General features: G+C 45.3%; 1 protein-coding gene across 1 annotated transcript; it reads right to left on the bottom strand.

The window, feature by feature from the left end:
* Positions 1-4942: 4942 nt before the first annotated feature.
* SELENOT (selenoprotein T) lies at positions 4943-16796 on the bottom strand. Its single transcript, XM_083443040.1, has 6 exons — positions 16429-16796; positions 9483-9593; positions 8460-8586; positions 7203-7290; positions 6449-6601; positions 4943-5854 (listed from the first exon to the last, which is right to left on the bottom strand). The coding sequence occupies exons 1-5, from the start codon at positions 16563-16565 to the stop codon at positions 6477-6479; spliced, it is 588 nt and encodes a 195-aa protein (XP_083299166.1). The 5' UTR covers positions 16566-16796; the 3' UTR covers positions 4943-5854; positions 6449-6476.
* Positions 16797-17118: the final 322 nt, after the last annotated feature.

Raw genomic sequence — 17118 nt, forward strand, 5'->3', positions numbered from 1 at the left:
AAATGTATCTCTGGATTATTTGTGGGGCCTGCCTGGTGTTTTTACAGAAGTAGAATGTGTGCTTTTATTTAAAGTGCATCTCCGGGTTATTTGTGGAGCATAGGAATTCGTTCATCCCCCCCCCAAAAAAATATAGTCCGGCCCCCCACAAGGTCTGAGGGACAGTGGATATCAGCCCCCTGCTGAAAAAGTTTGCTGACCCCTGGCTTAGGACTCTCTTGGGGGCCCCAAAAAAAATTAAAGGGAAAAAACCCTGGATGTACATTTCCAAAATACAAGTTCAACAATTACTTTGATAAAATACATACTTTGTTATGTGCAAATGGCTTTAGATACCCATTAGGTCCATAAATTACCACATAGCATATATTCAACACAAAAAAACAGCGACAATTTGCTGTTGACAAAGGACAGTTGGACATAGAAAGGGCCCCATTACCTTCAGTAGCTTAGGGCCTTATCAAACCTAGATCTGGCCCTGCCCCTACATGAGTGTTAAATTCCAAGTTGATTAAAATTCTGGTTCATTCTCAGAGTAACTACCTCAGTGACTAGTACATCAATAAGTCCTCATCTTTGTTCTACCCCAGATTTCCAAGTGGGGCAGCAGTGGGCTCACTGCATGGCCAGAAGCTACAAGACACAAAGTTCCTACCGTATTTTTCGCCCTATAGGACGCACTTTTTCCCCTCCAAAAATGAAGGGGAAATCTGGGTGCGTCCTATGGGGCGAATGCAGGCTTCGCGGACCTCTCCGCAAACAGCAGGAACGCTCCCGCTGCTGGCGGAGAGGTGCCTGCATGCCGAAGCCTGCGCGCGCTGAGCTCAGCGCGCCCAGGCTTCGCGGACCTCTCCGCTAGCAGCGGGAACGCTCCCGCTGCTGGCGGAGAGGTGCCTGCATGCCGAAGCCTGCGCGCGCTGAGCTCAGCGCGCCCAGGCTTCGCGGACCTCTCCGCTAGCAGCGGGAACGCTCCCGCTGCTGGCGGAGACGTGCCTGCATGCCGAAGCCTGCGCGCGCTGAGCTCAGCGCGCCCAGGCTTCGCGGACCTCTCCGCTAGCAGCGGGAACGCTCCCGCTGCTGGCGGAGACGTGCCTGCATGCCGAAGCCTGCGCGCGCTGAGCTCAGCGCGCCCAGGCTTCGCGGACCTCTCCGCTAGCAGCGGGAACGCTCCCGCTGCTGGCGGAGAGGTGCCTGCATGCGGAAGCCTGCGCGCGCTGAGCTCAGCGCGCCCAGGCTTCGCGGACCTCTCCGCTAGCAGCGGGAACGCTCCCGCTGCTGGCGGAGACGTGCCTGCATGCGGAAGCCTGCGCGCGCTGAGCTCAGCGCGCCCAGGCTTCGCGGACCTCTCCGCTAGCAGCGGGAACGCTCCCGCTGCTGGCGGAGAGGTGCCTGCATGCCGAAGCCTGCGCGCGCTGAGCTCAGCGCGCCCAGGCTTCGCGGACCTCTCCGCTAGCAGCGGGAACGCTCCCGCTGCTGGCGGAGAGGTGCCTGCATGCCGAAGCCTGCGCGCGCTGAGCTCAGCGCGCCCAGGCTTCGCGGACCTCTCCGCTAGCAGCGGGAACGCTCCCGCTGCTGGCGGAGACGTGCCTGCATGCCGAAGCCTGCGCGCGCTGAGCTCAGCGCGCCCAGGCTTCGCGGACCTCTCCGCTAGCAGCGGGAACGCTCCCGCTGCTGGCGGAGAGGTGCCTGCATGCGGAAGCCTGCGCGCGCTGAGCTCAGCGCGCCCAGGCTTCGCGGACCTCTCCGCTAGCAGCGGGAACGCTCCCGCTGCTGGCGGAGAGGTGCCTGCATGCGGAAGCCTGCGCGCGCTGAGCTCAGCGCGCCCAGGCTTCGCGGACCTCTCCGCTAGCAGCGGGAACGCTCCCGCTGCTGGCGGAGAGGTGCCTGCATGCGGAAGCCTGCGCGCGCTGAGCTCAGCGCGCCCAGGCTTCGCGGACCTCTCCGCTAGCAGCGGGAACGCTCCCGCTGCTGGTGGAGAGGTGCCTGCATGCCGAAGCCTGCGCGCGCTGAGCTCAGCGCGCCCAGGCTTCGTGGACCTCTCCGCTAGCAGCGGGAACGCTCCCGCTGCTGGCGGAGACGTGCCTGCATGCGGAAGCCTGCGCGCGCTGAGCTCAGCGCGCCCAGGCTTCGCGGACCTCTCCGCTAGCAGCGGGAACGCTCCCGCTGCTGGCGGAGAGGTGCCTGCATGCGGAAGCCTGCGCGCGCTGAGCTCAGCGCGCCCAGGCTTCGCGGACCTCTCCGCTAGCAGCGGGAACGCTCCCGCTGCTGGCGGAGAGGTGCCTGCATGCGGAAGCCTGCGCGCCCAGGCTTCGCGGACCTCTCCGCTAGCAGCGGGAACGCTCCCGCTGCTGGCGGAGAGGTGCCTGCATGCGGAAGCCTGCGCGCGCTGAGCTCAGCGCGCCCAGGCTTCGCGGACCTCTCCGCTAGCAGCGGGAACGCTCCCGCTGCTGGCGGAGACGTGCCTGCATGCGGAAGCCTGCGCGCGCTGAGCTCAGCGCGCCCAGGCTTCGCGGACCTCTCCGCTAGCAGCGGGAACGCTCCCGCTGCTGGCGGAGAGGTGCCTGCATGCCGAAGCCTGCGCGCGCTGAGCTCAGCGCGCCCAGGCTTCGCGGACCTCTCCGCTAGCAGCGGGAACGCTCCCGCTGCTGGCGGAGACGTGCCTGCATGCCGAAGCCTGCGCGCGCTGAGCTCAGCGCGCCCAGGCTTCGCGGACCTCTCCGCTAGCAGCGGGAACGCTCCCGCTGCTGGCGGAGACGTGCCTGCATGCCGAAGCCTGCGCGCGCTGAGCTCAGCGCGCCCAGGCTTCGCGGACCTCTCCGCTAGCAGCGGGAACGCTCCCGCTGCTGGCGGAGACGTGCCTGCATGCCGAAGCCTGCGCGCGCTGAGCTCAGCGCGCCCAGGCTTCGCGGACCTCTCCGCTAGCAGCGGGAGCCAGCACTGGGCTCCCACGGCTTGCAGAGAGCTGCCTGTTTGGGGGCTGGGGTCGGGGGAAGCTCGGGCTTCCCCAACCCCGCGCCTGGGGGGGAAATAATTTTTTTCCTTTATTTCCCCCCCAAAAAACTAGGTGCGCCTTATGGGACGGTGCGTCCTATAGGGCGAAAAATACGGTAAGTGGCAAGAGATGCTGCACATTGTGCTTCTTACACAGCCCTGTTGCAATGCCACGAAGCTAGTTTTAAAACCATGCACTCTCAAAGCAGGAAGGTTCAAAAACAGTGTTGATGTTCTGTACGGCTAGAGTTTATGGAAATTAACAACCTAGCAACACACCTGAGCAACCACAAACACAGGTGCACTCTGCTTGCTTGATACTAAAACTGTTTGTTCACATGGAGGTACATTATTCATGGGAAAAGAAAATCCTTCCTTCACAAGATACATTCAGGGTGAGGGGAGGAATATACTGAATGCTGAGAGTTGGGGTGCATTTCACTGGTGATTCAAAAGGCTCGGGAGCGGATCAGAAGATTTGTCAGTAACATTTGATGGTCTGTAATTTACAACTCTAGCTGTATTAAAGCCAACATGCACATGTAACTCATATCCATCAAGTATGATACATACTGAAAACTTCAAAGACAAATCACATCACAAAATACTCAAATTAGAAACAAAACAGGTGAACGAGCATTAAACGTTCGTATTAAATTAGCTACATATGGATGAAAATTGCAGGCATTTTAGTTACTGCCTACTGACTAAATAGCTTTTCCTTCCCTAACTCACTAGACCAACAGTGATAAAATATAATATAATAATAATTTACTTGTACCCCGCCCATCTGGCTGGATTTCCCCAGCCACTCTGGGAGGCTTCCAACAAAGATACATTAAAATCTCAGACATTAAAAGCTTCCCTAAACATAACCCTAAACTTCCCTAAAAATATACAGCTTTCCCAACAACATAGTGGCATAAAATGTTTTCTCGTGAGCACCAACATTTTACGGACTTCAGACTTGCATATAGTGCTAGCAATCTACTTGCAGAAAACATTTTAGGTATTTGTTTCTTTTTAAAATTAAACCTATGACTTTTCTACAACAGACACAAGAAACCATTTTTTTAAAAATACATTAGAAAAACTGAGCTCCCCTCTGCATTTACCTGGGGTTTCTAGTCTGGCTATGGAAGGGGGAAAGCCACTGTTCATTTGCGTATACATATGTATGCCTGTATGTAATTCAAGGCTTCAAAATGTTACCTTGTTTCAGTTTAATTCTTCACAGATATATCATTAAACATGTGCTATGGAAACACAGTGTTTGTGTCCCAAATTACATTCTATTTTTGTTTTGCTCATTCTAATTTTTTTACCCAGCATTCAAGTCTAAACAAAAGGATGAGTTATGTTTCCGCCACCTCCAGCTGCTTCCAAGTAAGTTACTGTGTTAGAACTGAGAGTGCAGTTTTGGTCACAGAAGACTCTCACAAATGGAGGCAAAAGGTAGGTGCCCCCCCCCCCAAAAAAATTCTCCTTGCAATCACAGAAAAGCGCCATGGGTTGCTGTATAAGGAATTTGCAAAATACGCTTGAGCTTGTGGAATCCTTTGGTGGTTTACAATCCCTTCTGTAAATAGAACAGTTGCACTGGATCCAACCAAACAGTTTCTTCTTCGTGGCTTAAATATAAATAGTGGTGGTTTCTCATAGACTTCCAACACATTCTTCCAGCTCAGTAATTAGAATGTTTAATTTCCTTTCTATCTAAGAAGCCAGAGGAGAGGAAACGGCTGTTACTAGGCTAAAAGTATTCTATCACAGGCAATGTGTTTGGTACTTTCCAAACATAAGTCTGTAACTGTAACTTGATGTGTTGTGAATTGCAGAAGTTGAAGTTTCAAACAGGAAAGCTACCATAAACATTAAACATTGTCTTGTGCTTTTCTTCTTCTTCAAGCACAGTCACCAGACAGACAAATTCATAAAATGATTCAAGGTCTTTCACACAGTAGATGAAATTTCTTTATTTAAATTAGTTTGCTTAGCTCATATTTAGGACAGAATAAAGGCCAAGCTATTTGATCATTTAGAGTGGCCCAGAAACAGACTTCAAAATTGCTGAGGGAATTCAAACAGCACTTGGTCTTCTTTGAAGTCATGACACTTAGGTACTTACTCTGCATATAGTTTTGTTTCTATAATTTATTATACAATGCACCATTCACTCAGCAATATACTCTGAAAATATACAAAACTTACATAATCAAATCTGCAGTGTTTGACAGCCACCAATTTTTATCCAGACCAGTTTAAAGGATAACCAGTACTCCTAAGAGATCAATTTTAACTACAAATGGAACATAAATTTCACGCACAGTAGATCAGACAACTTTTCCAATGAAAAAAATAAGGTTATTAAAGCATTTTGTCATCTTCTTAGAAATGAAAATAAAAGTGTTGGACCTAGGCTATGGGTTGTATCCAACATTGGTCATACTTGGAGCAGACCCAGGAAATAACTGTTCTGTTAATTTCAGTGGGTCTAGTTCAAGTAGAACTTAGCTGGTCTAGCCCTAAGTTAGATGCACTTAAACTACATTGATTTCAATTGGAACTAAGTGCAATTAACTATGGATCCAACCCAAAACATTGTTATCGGTTAATGTCTGCATTGTCTAGCTCTAGAGTGGTTGAATTAACTTTTAAAAAAACAAACTATATTGTATTATTGCACTCCTTGAATGTGCAGTACTTTGAAATATACCAGCACTGAAAGGGGTCTTGCATTAAGATATTCAGGAGCAACATGAAAACGAGGAGAGCATCCAGTCTGTACCAACAAGTATTCTGTCTTCAGTACAGGCCGTCATTTATTTCGTTCATGTTGTCTTTTGAAAGTGTTGCTTAATGTCTGAAAAACAGAGCAAAAACATAGCAGGTTGTGCTACAAAAATAGATCAAATAAATATACCCAAAGCCATTCTATATCCAATGTCGCCATGGAAAACCTACTATATTCAGTTAGAACAACAACACACTAGAAGCTCGGCAAACAGAAATAATGAATTGATATTTAATATGCATGCCACCAGGCTAGTACTACATGAGACAACATGTGTAGAAGTTATCTAGCAAAGGAAAGAGCTAACACTGACAGTCACCAAGTTCCAGAAGTTCCATGTTAAGCCTAGGTGGAACATGTGTATGAAACATTAATTGCATGAAAGTTAGTTGTGATATTTTTTTGCTAGCCTTCAAAGAGTCCAATAGTCTTTTTTTCCAAAGGAAGAGAAGCTCTTTCCTCCACAGCCAGCACAGAAAAACAACAGTCTGGAAAGTAGGGATGGAATTATCTGTCCCTGATCCACCAGCCCACTTACTTGCCTGCATAAAATCCCTTGTCAGCCAAAAGCTATCAGGCGAGTGATTAAATACAAGGATTATTTATTACCATTTTATCCTGCAAATCAAATACCTAGCTGAGTAATCTTCAAAACAAACTTACAAGAAATTTTCAGTACTGATGGATGGGGCTATGATCTATGGTGTGGCATTTGCTCCATGTGCACGTTGAGTTTCATTTCATTATCGAGGATTTGAACAAGTTGCTGCATGGAAGGAAGGTGCCCAGACTGTAGCTTAGACCACACTGGAACATCTAAATAAGAAGTGTAGGAGGTAAAGAACATGATTAGCATATTAAACTACTTTTTGTACAGTGTAGGAACTGCCAGTTGCTGCTCTTATTTTATGCTTGCCAGGATATCCAGAGAAAAACAACTGATACAAGCTTTTGAATACAGTATAGGTTCACTCTCACTCCCGTCTCCATCCCACAAATACCATTTGTACATGCAATTAAGTATTACCAAGCTTCTGAAGAAACTAGATTAATACACACACACACGCACGCACACACACACTTCTGTTTACAAGGTTTGCATGAAGAATCTGTGTGCAAAGTTCTTTCTTGACAAACAGATTACTCTGTCAATGTTCAATCAACTTACACTGGAGAGGTCTTTTAAATGGCACATTACTTAAGAACTGTTAATACTATAGCTTTAGTTATTTGTGAAAGTTTAGGGATCACTCACACTAGTCACAACTTTGACATAGGGTCATCTTAAATAGAACCTTTATTTCGGTCTTCTGAACCAAATGCAGCTGGCAGCTTCATAAATACTTAACAATGGGTACAATTAACACAAAATCCCTCTTAAGCTAACAAGAATACACAAAAGCTGTTCAGAACTCACCATTTAAAGTTATTTCAAATGCACCTGTTGACATACAAATGTTCTCAGTCATGCTGCTCAGGAAGAAAACCATCATACAAGCATAGACCTAAAAATTAAACACATTAATCTAAATGCTAGTCTTTAAATGATGCAGCATATTTATCAGTTCAGCTCTATATTCAGCTGATACTAATATTTGGTGAAAGTAATCTCCTTTCTTTGTGACTCTAAATTAAAATTTGTTCATTTTCCTTCCCTGTCTTGAATTCAGAGGGTTCATTTATAACACTTAAGTAAGATAAATACCAAGTGATAACCAGTATGACACACTGATTGCTGGAATAAAATCAGGATGGTTATTATTTCTAAAATAAAACCCCTTTTTATAAAGCAAGTAAGCAAATACACATATGCTCTACATAAGTTGTCTTACTACTATTCTGTTTCAAACCCTAGAGGAATCGTTCCCTTTACTCCAGAATGTTAAATGTGCTTTTGGCGCTATACCCAAAGGATAAAATGATGCAATCTTCAGCAACAGGGCATAAAAAGATCTCATAGTGAAAGATTTATGTTTCATCTCATATTAAGATTGCAGCTTCTTGTACATGGATTAATTATCCAAGATCATGTGGTTATACATTTAACCCATTACTTCATAAGTTTAGTTATTTTTCAGAATTTCTAATACTAAAGATACTACTTAGACCAGAATCCTTGCCTCATCTGAAAAGTAGTACTGCTGTTTTCTGCTCTTCTAGGTCTTCTGCACCAGCCACCAAAGAATAAACCATAACTAATGGTGACATTCTTATTTGCAGCTCAAAAAGCTGATTATAACCAGTAGAGAGTTATTTTTTCCAGCCCTCTTAAAGACATACGGTCGTACCTTGGAAGTCAAATGGAATCCATTCCAGAAGTCTGTTCAACTTCCAAAACTGAATTGAGGCTTCTGATTGGCTGCAGGAAGCTCATGCAGCCAATCAGGAGCTGCGGAAGCCCTGTCAGATGTTTGGTTCCAAAAGTACGTTCGCAAACCAGAACAATCACTTCCAAGTTTGCAGCGTTTGGGAGCCAAAACATACGAGTTCCAGGGCATTCAATAACCAAGGTACGAACGGGGGGGTGGGGTGGGGGGTTGTGTGTGTTCTGAAGCAATTTCCCCTTCAAGCGCATGTGCGTGTTTGTGGGAGCATTTAGTTGTGTGAACACCAGGAAACCAATCTCCACTCCATGAAAAAAGTGAAGTTGTAAAAGAAAAAGTAGTCTCTTTACCTTATTTTCTTGGCCCCACTGCCAGACGCTTGGAGCTTGCATGCCAAAGAAAGCAAAAGGATCCTTGCCAACAATAATGAAGCCTATTAACACTAGTTTGAAGACTGACAGGAAAGATGCTATATGTCTGGGAGAAGAAAGAGATATGTTAGTCGCCAAAGGCTATTCCTAAACTTATTTTATCAAAAACGACGAAGATTATGCCATACCCAGCTGCATGTCACTATTCCAGTAACTAGTGATATTTCATCTTATCAATATTACGTATTTGAAAACGCTGCATTTAAAATGCAAGACTACATGTAACTCCCCACATGTGTGTTCAACTTGTGCATGGTGCTGGGAAAGAAATAATTCAATTTAAAATGCAAAAAAGTGTGGAAAGAGCAGGGAAACAGAAGTCCCATGAGCCTTTGCACTGCCCTTTGAGGCCTGCGGACAGTTGGAATTTGGATAGCAGCAAAAGAATCTGACCCACAGCCAAGCACCTTGGGGTACCAGTCTACCCAACTTGTCATTGTTTCCACATCATCCTGCAGTGATGAGGAAGACTGATGAGAGCCACTACTGCCACCATTCATGCCAGTCTGGTAAGTGGTGCTGGTTTTTCAAGGGTTTCCAGAGGTTTAAAAGGGTGTTTACAGGCTTTTTAGATGCATGTTCCCCACTATATATGATTTCAAGTACACATGCAGTACCCAGGAGCATAAGCTCCATGTAACTGGGGAGTCGCCTGTATTCCAATTAATGAATGCAATTCTGGGCTGAGATCTTAGTTCTTCAGGTTGTCATAATGCACAAAACTCACCACTTCTTTATGCTCTCTCTTCTGCATCATCATTAGTGTAAACATTCTAACCACAGCAAAAGCAATCTATCATTACTAGTTTGCAAGTGTGGGTTGATTAGTTTAGCTAGCCTCATGAAACTGAACTCGTGCCATAGGTACCAAATTAGATAAACAAGAGCAATAATAGGTCTAAACTCATGTTTCTGTCATATTTTAATTCATAATAAACTTACCTATAAAGAGGCTGAGGGAGATAATTTTCCCCTTCAATGCGGATGTCTGGGTACCGCTGGCTAATAACCTGCATGTACTCCTCAAACACCCGTCTGTATCCTCAGGAAACACTGAACAGAAATATTTTATTATAATTAGTTGGTGTGTAGTTAAGCATGAACATTTTGCTAAGATTATTTATTTGTAGGTAATCAATTGGAATTAGCAGGCTTCCGGATTTCCCTAAAAACAATTTAACTCTACTCCAACTTCACCATCCTCATTTGCCCAAATGTTTCTTGGTCTCCATCACAACTCCCACCGACTTTTCCTCCTCTGAATAGTGGTGACAGCTCTCTCCCCTTCCCTGAAGTCTTTCCTCAAAATCTACATTTTAATGCACTGCAAATTACTCTGAACACAATTCTGTAAATGTAAAAGCATCATGTAAATTAATATTTAGTCTTTATGTGGCATTTTGGATCACCCCTCAAATAACCAACTTTGAAATGCAGGCAACTGCATTTTTACATATTAAGCTCTAAACATGGTCTATTTTAAACCGTAATTTCCCTAAGGAATAGGGCCTGTTTAGTTTTTACCTATAGTTTGGTATGGTGCTACGTACACTGATGTATAAACACTTTCACAGGTAGCTTTTGGGACATTTTATCCCAAGGATAAAAGCCTGCTTTAAGTCCATCTCTATCAGTGCTTAAAATTATCCAGGCGCATTTTGCGACTAGCATGGGTCCAATTGCAACCAGGTGGAGATCTCTGGATGCCAGATTGTAGACTAGGGAAGGCAAAATGTCACTTAAAGAAGGATCTGAAATATTTTCCTTGAAGCTTGGATTTGTTTTATTCTGGATTGTTTTATTTGATATTTTAATGTGTTATAAACTGCTTTGAGATTTGTTCTTTAAAATATAAAGTGGTACAGAAATGAAATGAAATAACAACAACAACAACAACAACCATAAAAGGTGCCTAGATATTCCACTGTGGCAAGTGCAACCTAGGTTTAAGGTGCCATTTGTAGATTAGATTATATATCTGAGTTTCTAACACTGATCTCAGTGTGTGTGTCCCATTTCCCCTACCTCTGGTTCTGGGGAATCAACTAAATATTTTATCTAAAGTCATGCAATAGCTTGGATGGCAGCAAGAGCCTTCAGTATGAGATGAAAATATTAACCAAGCCAGCGAGAAGGCGAAATCCAAACTGTATGAGAGCTTCCAAAACACGTCTGTAGGTAATAATTAATTCCAATGCTGAAACTTAATGAGTCAACGGTTTGTTTTCCTTGAAAGTATCCGCAAAAAACAATAAGAAAATGGAATACAGCTGAGAACTCTCCAAGAAGAAAATGACAGAAAATTAAAACACACTTTCTCCTCATGTCACAATACCACCTGGAAACTTGATTGTTGTATCAAAACTCTTTACGTTTTTGGTGTTCCCACTACAGCTCTGGATATTATCTCTTCTGCTCCACATCATACATTTCTAAAGAGCCTAAGGACTTTAGTAATTGACTTCTCTTGTGTAGCTCACTGTACAGCTATGCCTTACCTTAGTAAAAACTATTACATTAAGCAATCACTACAAAAATCACTAGTGATGGCCCTCTAAAGAAAACTGGTTTTTTAAATTAAAGATTTCTTAGTTTACAAAAAGACGTGCATTGTCTCTTTTTTCAAGTTGTGCTTTCTACAGATCAGTTTCATTTGTTGTGAGACATTAGTGTTGCATGCAATATTAGGTTGAGAAGAAAAGAGGCGTGGAGATGGAGAGGGGTTGTGAGGTGATGCTTCTATTCTTCTATTGAGTGTATATGTGGGGTTTTGTGTCAGCATCACTTGTACAGGCTCTTACTATTCGCTTGTTATATTTCCTTGATGATGAGAGGGGTTGAGGGTGGCCTAGAGTGTGGTTGGTTGTTTTTGGTTGGCTGTAGTGAGATTTATGTGCGTGAGTGTGTGAGGGGGTGGAATTTTGGAACAGGTTAGCCATATTAATTCGTAGGCTGTCGGTGGACTCTTGTTGTCTTGTTGGGCTATGTATGTGATAAAGGAGAACCATACTGAGGTGAAGGCATCTTCTTCTATTTGTCCCTGTGTCAGTTTCAGCTGATTGGTTAGTTTTTCTAGTAAGGCTGTTTCCCATATTATTTGATAGCACTGGTCCATGTTTACTCCTGAACGGTCTCTCGAGTGTCTGGCTGAGGTTCTGGCTGCTGAGAGTAGGTGGGTTATGAGCTCTTTATAATGTTAGTGGGCATTCTTATCTTGGAAGATGTTCGGTAGGGCCAATTCTGGGGTGACTTCTAATACTTGATAAGTTATTTTGAGCATTTCTTGTATGACTGATGTCCAGAAGAGTTGGATTTTGGGGCATTCCCATCACATGTGAAGGTATGTGCCCATGGAGGTGCAGCTTCTCCAGCATTTTGGTGGTGTTAGGTGCAATCTGTGAGTTTCAGGGTGAGTTTTTTTTCCCTTTTAACCAACATTGATTCAAAGAGAAGTTTAGACCACATTCACATTGGTTCCTCTTCATCCTGGAGAAGAGTGACTAGTGGGGTGCCACAGGGTTCTGTCTTGGGCCCGGTCTTATTCAACATCTTTATCAACGACTTGGAGGATGGACTCAAGGGCATCCTGATCAAATTTGCAGATGACACCAAACTGGGAGGGGTGGCTAACACCCCAGAGGACAGGATCACACTTCAAAACGACCTTGACAGATTAGAGAACTGGGCCAAAACAAACAAGATGAATTTTAACAGGGAGAAATGTAAAGTATTGCACTTGGGCAAAAAAAATGAGAGGCACAAATACAGGATGGGTGACACCTGGCTTGAGAGCAGTACATGTGAAAAGGATCTAGGAGTCTTGGATGACCACAAACTTGACATAAGCCAACAGTGTGACGCGGCAGCTAAAAAAGCCAATGCAATTCTGGGCTGCATCAATAGGAGTATAGCATCTAGATCAAGGGAAGTAATAGTGCCACTGTATTCTGCTCTGGTCAGACCTCACCTGGAGTACTGTGTCCAGTTCTGGGCACCACAGTTCAAGAAGGACACTGACAAACTGGAACGTGTCCAGAGGAGGGCAACCAAAATGGTCAAAGGCCTGGAAACGATGCCTTATGAGGAAAGGCTAAGGGAGCTGGGCATGTTTAGCCTGGAGAAGAGGAGGTTAAGGGGTGATATGATAGCCATGTTCAAATATATAAAAGGATGTCACATAGAGGAGGGAGAAAGGTTGTTTTCTGCTGCTCCAGAGAAGCGGACACGGAGCAATGGATCCAAACTACAAGAAAGAAGATTCCACCTAAACATTAGGAAGAACTTCCTGACAGTAAGAGCTGTTTGACAGTGGAATTTGCTGCCAAGGAGTGTGGTGGAGTCTCCTTCTTTGGAGGTCTTTAAGCAGAGGCTTGACAACCGTATGTCAGGAGTGCTCTGATGGTGTTTCCTGCTTGGCAGCGGGTTGGACTCGCTGGCCCTTGTGGTCTCTTCCAACTCTATGATTCTATGATTCTAGTCCATTGTGTGGGGTTAACCTCATAGCCTATGTCATCCTCTCATTGTTTATTGCCTACGTTGAGGGGGTTTGTGGGATTTTGGAGCAGTGTTTTGTATACTGTGGATTCCATCCCCTTGCCGTGTCCATTTGTTGTTAGGAGGAGGTTTTTAAGAAAACTGTTTTGAAGCAAACTAGTCTCTAAAATGTTTCGAATACTAGCACAAATAATCCACAATTTCCTTCCAGGAAATTTATACATAATGGTGATCAGGTCATAGGGATACTGTACACCAGAAGAACAAAATTTTCAGATGATGTTTATGATTCAAGCCTTGAGTTTCCTTTACTTGCCTCCCAGTTTGATTCTCTTCTGAGTTTTATTTTGAGAGCCTCATGGTTGTCCTCTTCAAAGACAAGGGAGATTTATTTTAGGTTTGTTTGTTTTTTTCAAAGAAGAAAAAAACTTGGATTTTCACATTTATAACAGGGATTCTTGTTTTTTTTAAAAAAGCTAAATAGCTACTGAGGAATATACACAATTCACAAATATTACTCAAAACATTCAGTAATAGAACTGGGAACCTAGAAGACTAATGTGAAATGCTTTTTAAATGACTCTGCTTTTCTTTCCCTTTGGTCCCAACTGTGGTGCGTTGCTATGCTGATGTAACACTGCTAACACAAGGAGTAACAATGCCTGAAAAAAATTGCAATAAATAGATGGTGAAACTTTAAAAATGAAGAATGTTTCCAACACAAGAATGAACAATGCTGAAGCTGATAAAGAAAGCCTGAGGAAAGAACATGTTACAGAAAGAAAACTGGATTGCTAGATATGGGCAAATGCTGAAAAACTGCTTGAAATTCAGAATTCTAACCATTACTCCATTAAATAGTTATTTTTAGAGGAAAGTACTAACATTTTAGGCCCACACTTTAATTTACTTTTCTATTTTTGCTCATTCCAAATCCATTATTCATACTCAGACTGATGTCTCATATCCAAATAGCAGTTTGCATATAAATATATTATTAGCAACTTTGTTAATATTGTAAAATGTTGTTTGTGACTTGTTGTTTTCCAACTTTAGTAACAAAATGCCTTACTGAAACCCATCACTAACTACAACTTGCTGTTTAGAAATTCCTTTATATAAAACGTTGTGCAATTCTAAGCATGTTTGCTCAGATACGAGCCTCAGCAACTTCATTAGGACAGTCTTTTATCCAGTATACACTTACTCTGGATTGGAACCCAAAGCATCAATCCAATGTACACAGATCTAGGACTTCTGTTCAATGAACATGGTGGGACTGACTTTTGGGTAAACATTTGTGTTGCATGTATTTGGCTTTCATCAATATAAATACAAAAGTACAGACTATTCCCCTTAATGGATCACAAACCTTATGACAGACATGAGTATCCAAAGGAAAAGAGGACTATTTAGAGAAGCACTATTTGGCAGCTCCACTTTTGACAGATCAACACATTATGTATACCTTTAGAGGTCCTAAACAAGAACTAAGGTTCCTTTCATGTTATAAACTGCTTCCCTCAGTATAGAATCCTCACACATACTGGAGTGTGGACAAACCATGTCCTCCCAGCAATAGAAACTCAGATATATAAGCAAGGCACCAAATGGCTCCTTAAACCAGGTTTACAGTCGCCAAAACAATGTCTAGTTGCCATTGTGAGGCAAGACGGCTCTAAAGTCTTATTTTTCAATGATGGACTGACTGTGATTGATTCTCAGTTAAACATCTGGCTAGTTCAGATGACAACCTTGAGTTGGGTTAAGAGCTTTGAGAACTTAAAGAAAAGCCACTTGATCCAGGGACAGTCCATACATATATTGTCCTATTCCAACCTCTTTTTCTTAATGGTGACTGCTCCTGCTCAGGCTGCACAGAAAAAGCATTTTGGTTCCAGAAATTCATTCCTATCACACAGATAAAATATAACTGATAGAATTCTACAGGATGGGGTATTAATATATGAAAACAGACCAGATCCAATGATCCCAAGGCATGCACATCCCAAGGCATGCACTTCTAGATTGGTAGAGGTGTCAGGTGCCATCCTGGTGCCTAGGCCTCTTCCCTTGGTTGCAAGTGGTAGAAGCTGCCAAGGAGTGTGGTGGAGTCTCCTTCTTTGGAGGTCTTTAAGCAGAGGCTTGACAACCATATGTCAGGAGTGCTCTGATGGTGTTTCCTGCTTGGCAGGGGGTTGGACTCGATGGCCCTTGTGGTCTCTTCCAACTCTATGATTCTATTCTATGAAAAGCCACCTGGCTAATTTCAAACTCTGCTTACCTGCAGCGTCCAAGTGCCTATACTGCCCCCTCGACTTCTTGCACCACTGCACCATTTCTGAAAGCCCTTACATAAACACCTTTTTTATCACCAGGCACCCCCAACTCCCCCCCCCAGTCAACATAGTCCCACCAATCCGCCCTGCTACTCACACCACTTCTCATCCTCAAACCCCAACCTAATTGCCAACACCAACGTGGCCTCAATCTATTAATTGCTCAGGGCCTCCTTGTCCTTCCCCATCCTATTGAACACCTATCCACCTCAAGCCCTATATTTCACAATATATATATTCAAGGTGAACTAAGCACAGCACCGAAAGGACAGCATTGCCCAACCCTCCCTCCTTCATTTCAGCTTCATGCCTCCTGCCTATCAGAAAGCCAACATTATTGTAGCAACCCTAATGTCTTCCAACAAGGGCCACAGCATCCTAAGCCAGTCGTCTTCAACTGGTGGGCCATGGCCTGATCCGAGGTGGGCCAAAACAGCCGCACTACCGCCATACAGATATTTGGGGTGGATGTGCGTGTGGGGGGGGGGGGGGAGAGATATGATAATAAGAAATGGGATCCCCAGACGCATGTTTATTTGAGGTCAAAGGTGGGTCTAAAAAGGCTAAAGCGATTGAAATCGGGGGGGGGGGGGAGAGAAGAGAGATTGATAAGAACTGAGACCTCCGGGTATAGGGCGGTATATAAATTCAATAAATAAATTCAATAAGTAAGAGACAGAGACGTTTCCTGCCCTGGGAAAACAACTCTTATCTGAATTCCGACGTAGCCTGTCCTCTACTTTCCCCGAGGCCTGAAGGGGCTTCTCCGCACCTTCATGTGCGGACCTGCCGCCCTTCGCCCCCCAACACCTCCCCAGACGCCCCCCTAATTCTCTCCCCCCCCCGCACCCCAGACGCCCCGCGTTGTCAGTCCTTCCCTTCGCCCCCTCCTCGCTCGCCCTTCGCCTCCCTTCCCTTTCCGGCCTCCGCAGGGCGAGGCTTCGGCGGGGAAGGGAGGCCAGAGGGACGGCGCGCGGTGGGCTGTGGGCTTCGCCCTCCCAACCCGGACGGAGGAAGGTCTGAGGAGGAGAAGGAAGGAGCAGAAGGCCTCTCACCAGATCTGGAACTTGAGCAGCGGCCCCGTCGCGTAGGCCATGCGCAGCTTCTTCCCGGGCGGCAACCCGTCCGGCTGAGCGCCAGAGCCGCCCAGCCCCGCAGCCAGCAGGAACAGCAACGCCAGCGCCGGCCTCATCTCGTCTTCTTCTCCTCCTCCGCGCGACCACGGCCGGCTTTATAAACGCTCCTCGCTCCGTTTCCCTCTACCCCCCTCCCACCTCCGCACGCACACCGCCTCGCGCTCTGCCGCTAGCGGGCGAGGGTCACGTGAGAGAGGGCGTCCGCAGCGCGCCTGCGCCAGGTTCCACCTATCCCCGGCCGCGGAAAGAATGGCGCCCCCCGCCCCCCACCAGTCGACGAGTTTGCCTCACGAGTGTTGTACATACGGGCTACTCGCGCCCGGCTGAGTTGCAGGGGGGGCTTCCGTTGCTCTGCCAAAATGGGAGACCCTAACCCTCCCCAGAGTGGCTTAAGTGCGGCATTAAAAGCAGTTGAAACAAAGCTGTCTCTCCCTACAGGCTTACATTCTAATAAAATCATCATCAGTGGGTTTTTTTAAAAAAATGTTTAGGGGTACTCTTTATTTTCCTACTCATATTGAAATACTTTCTCTCAATGAGGCCAAACTTAGGTTCACAAAATGTTTAGGGGTATGCGTCCCCTCAGAAAAAAGCACTGATAATAATAAT

This window comes from Podarcis tiliguerta (genome assembly GCF_965153285.1).
Source record: "Podarcis tiliguerta genome assembly, chromosome: 5".
Lineage (NCBI taxonomy): Eukaryota > Metazoa > Chordata > Lepidosauria > Squamata > Lacertidae > Podarcis > Podarcis tiliguerta.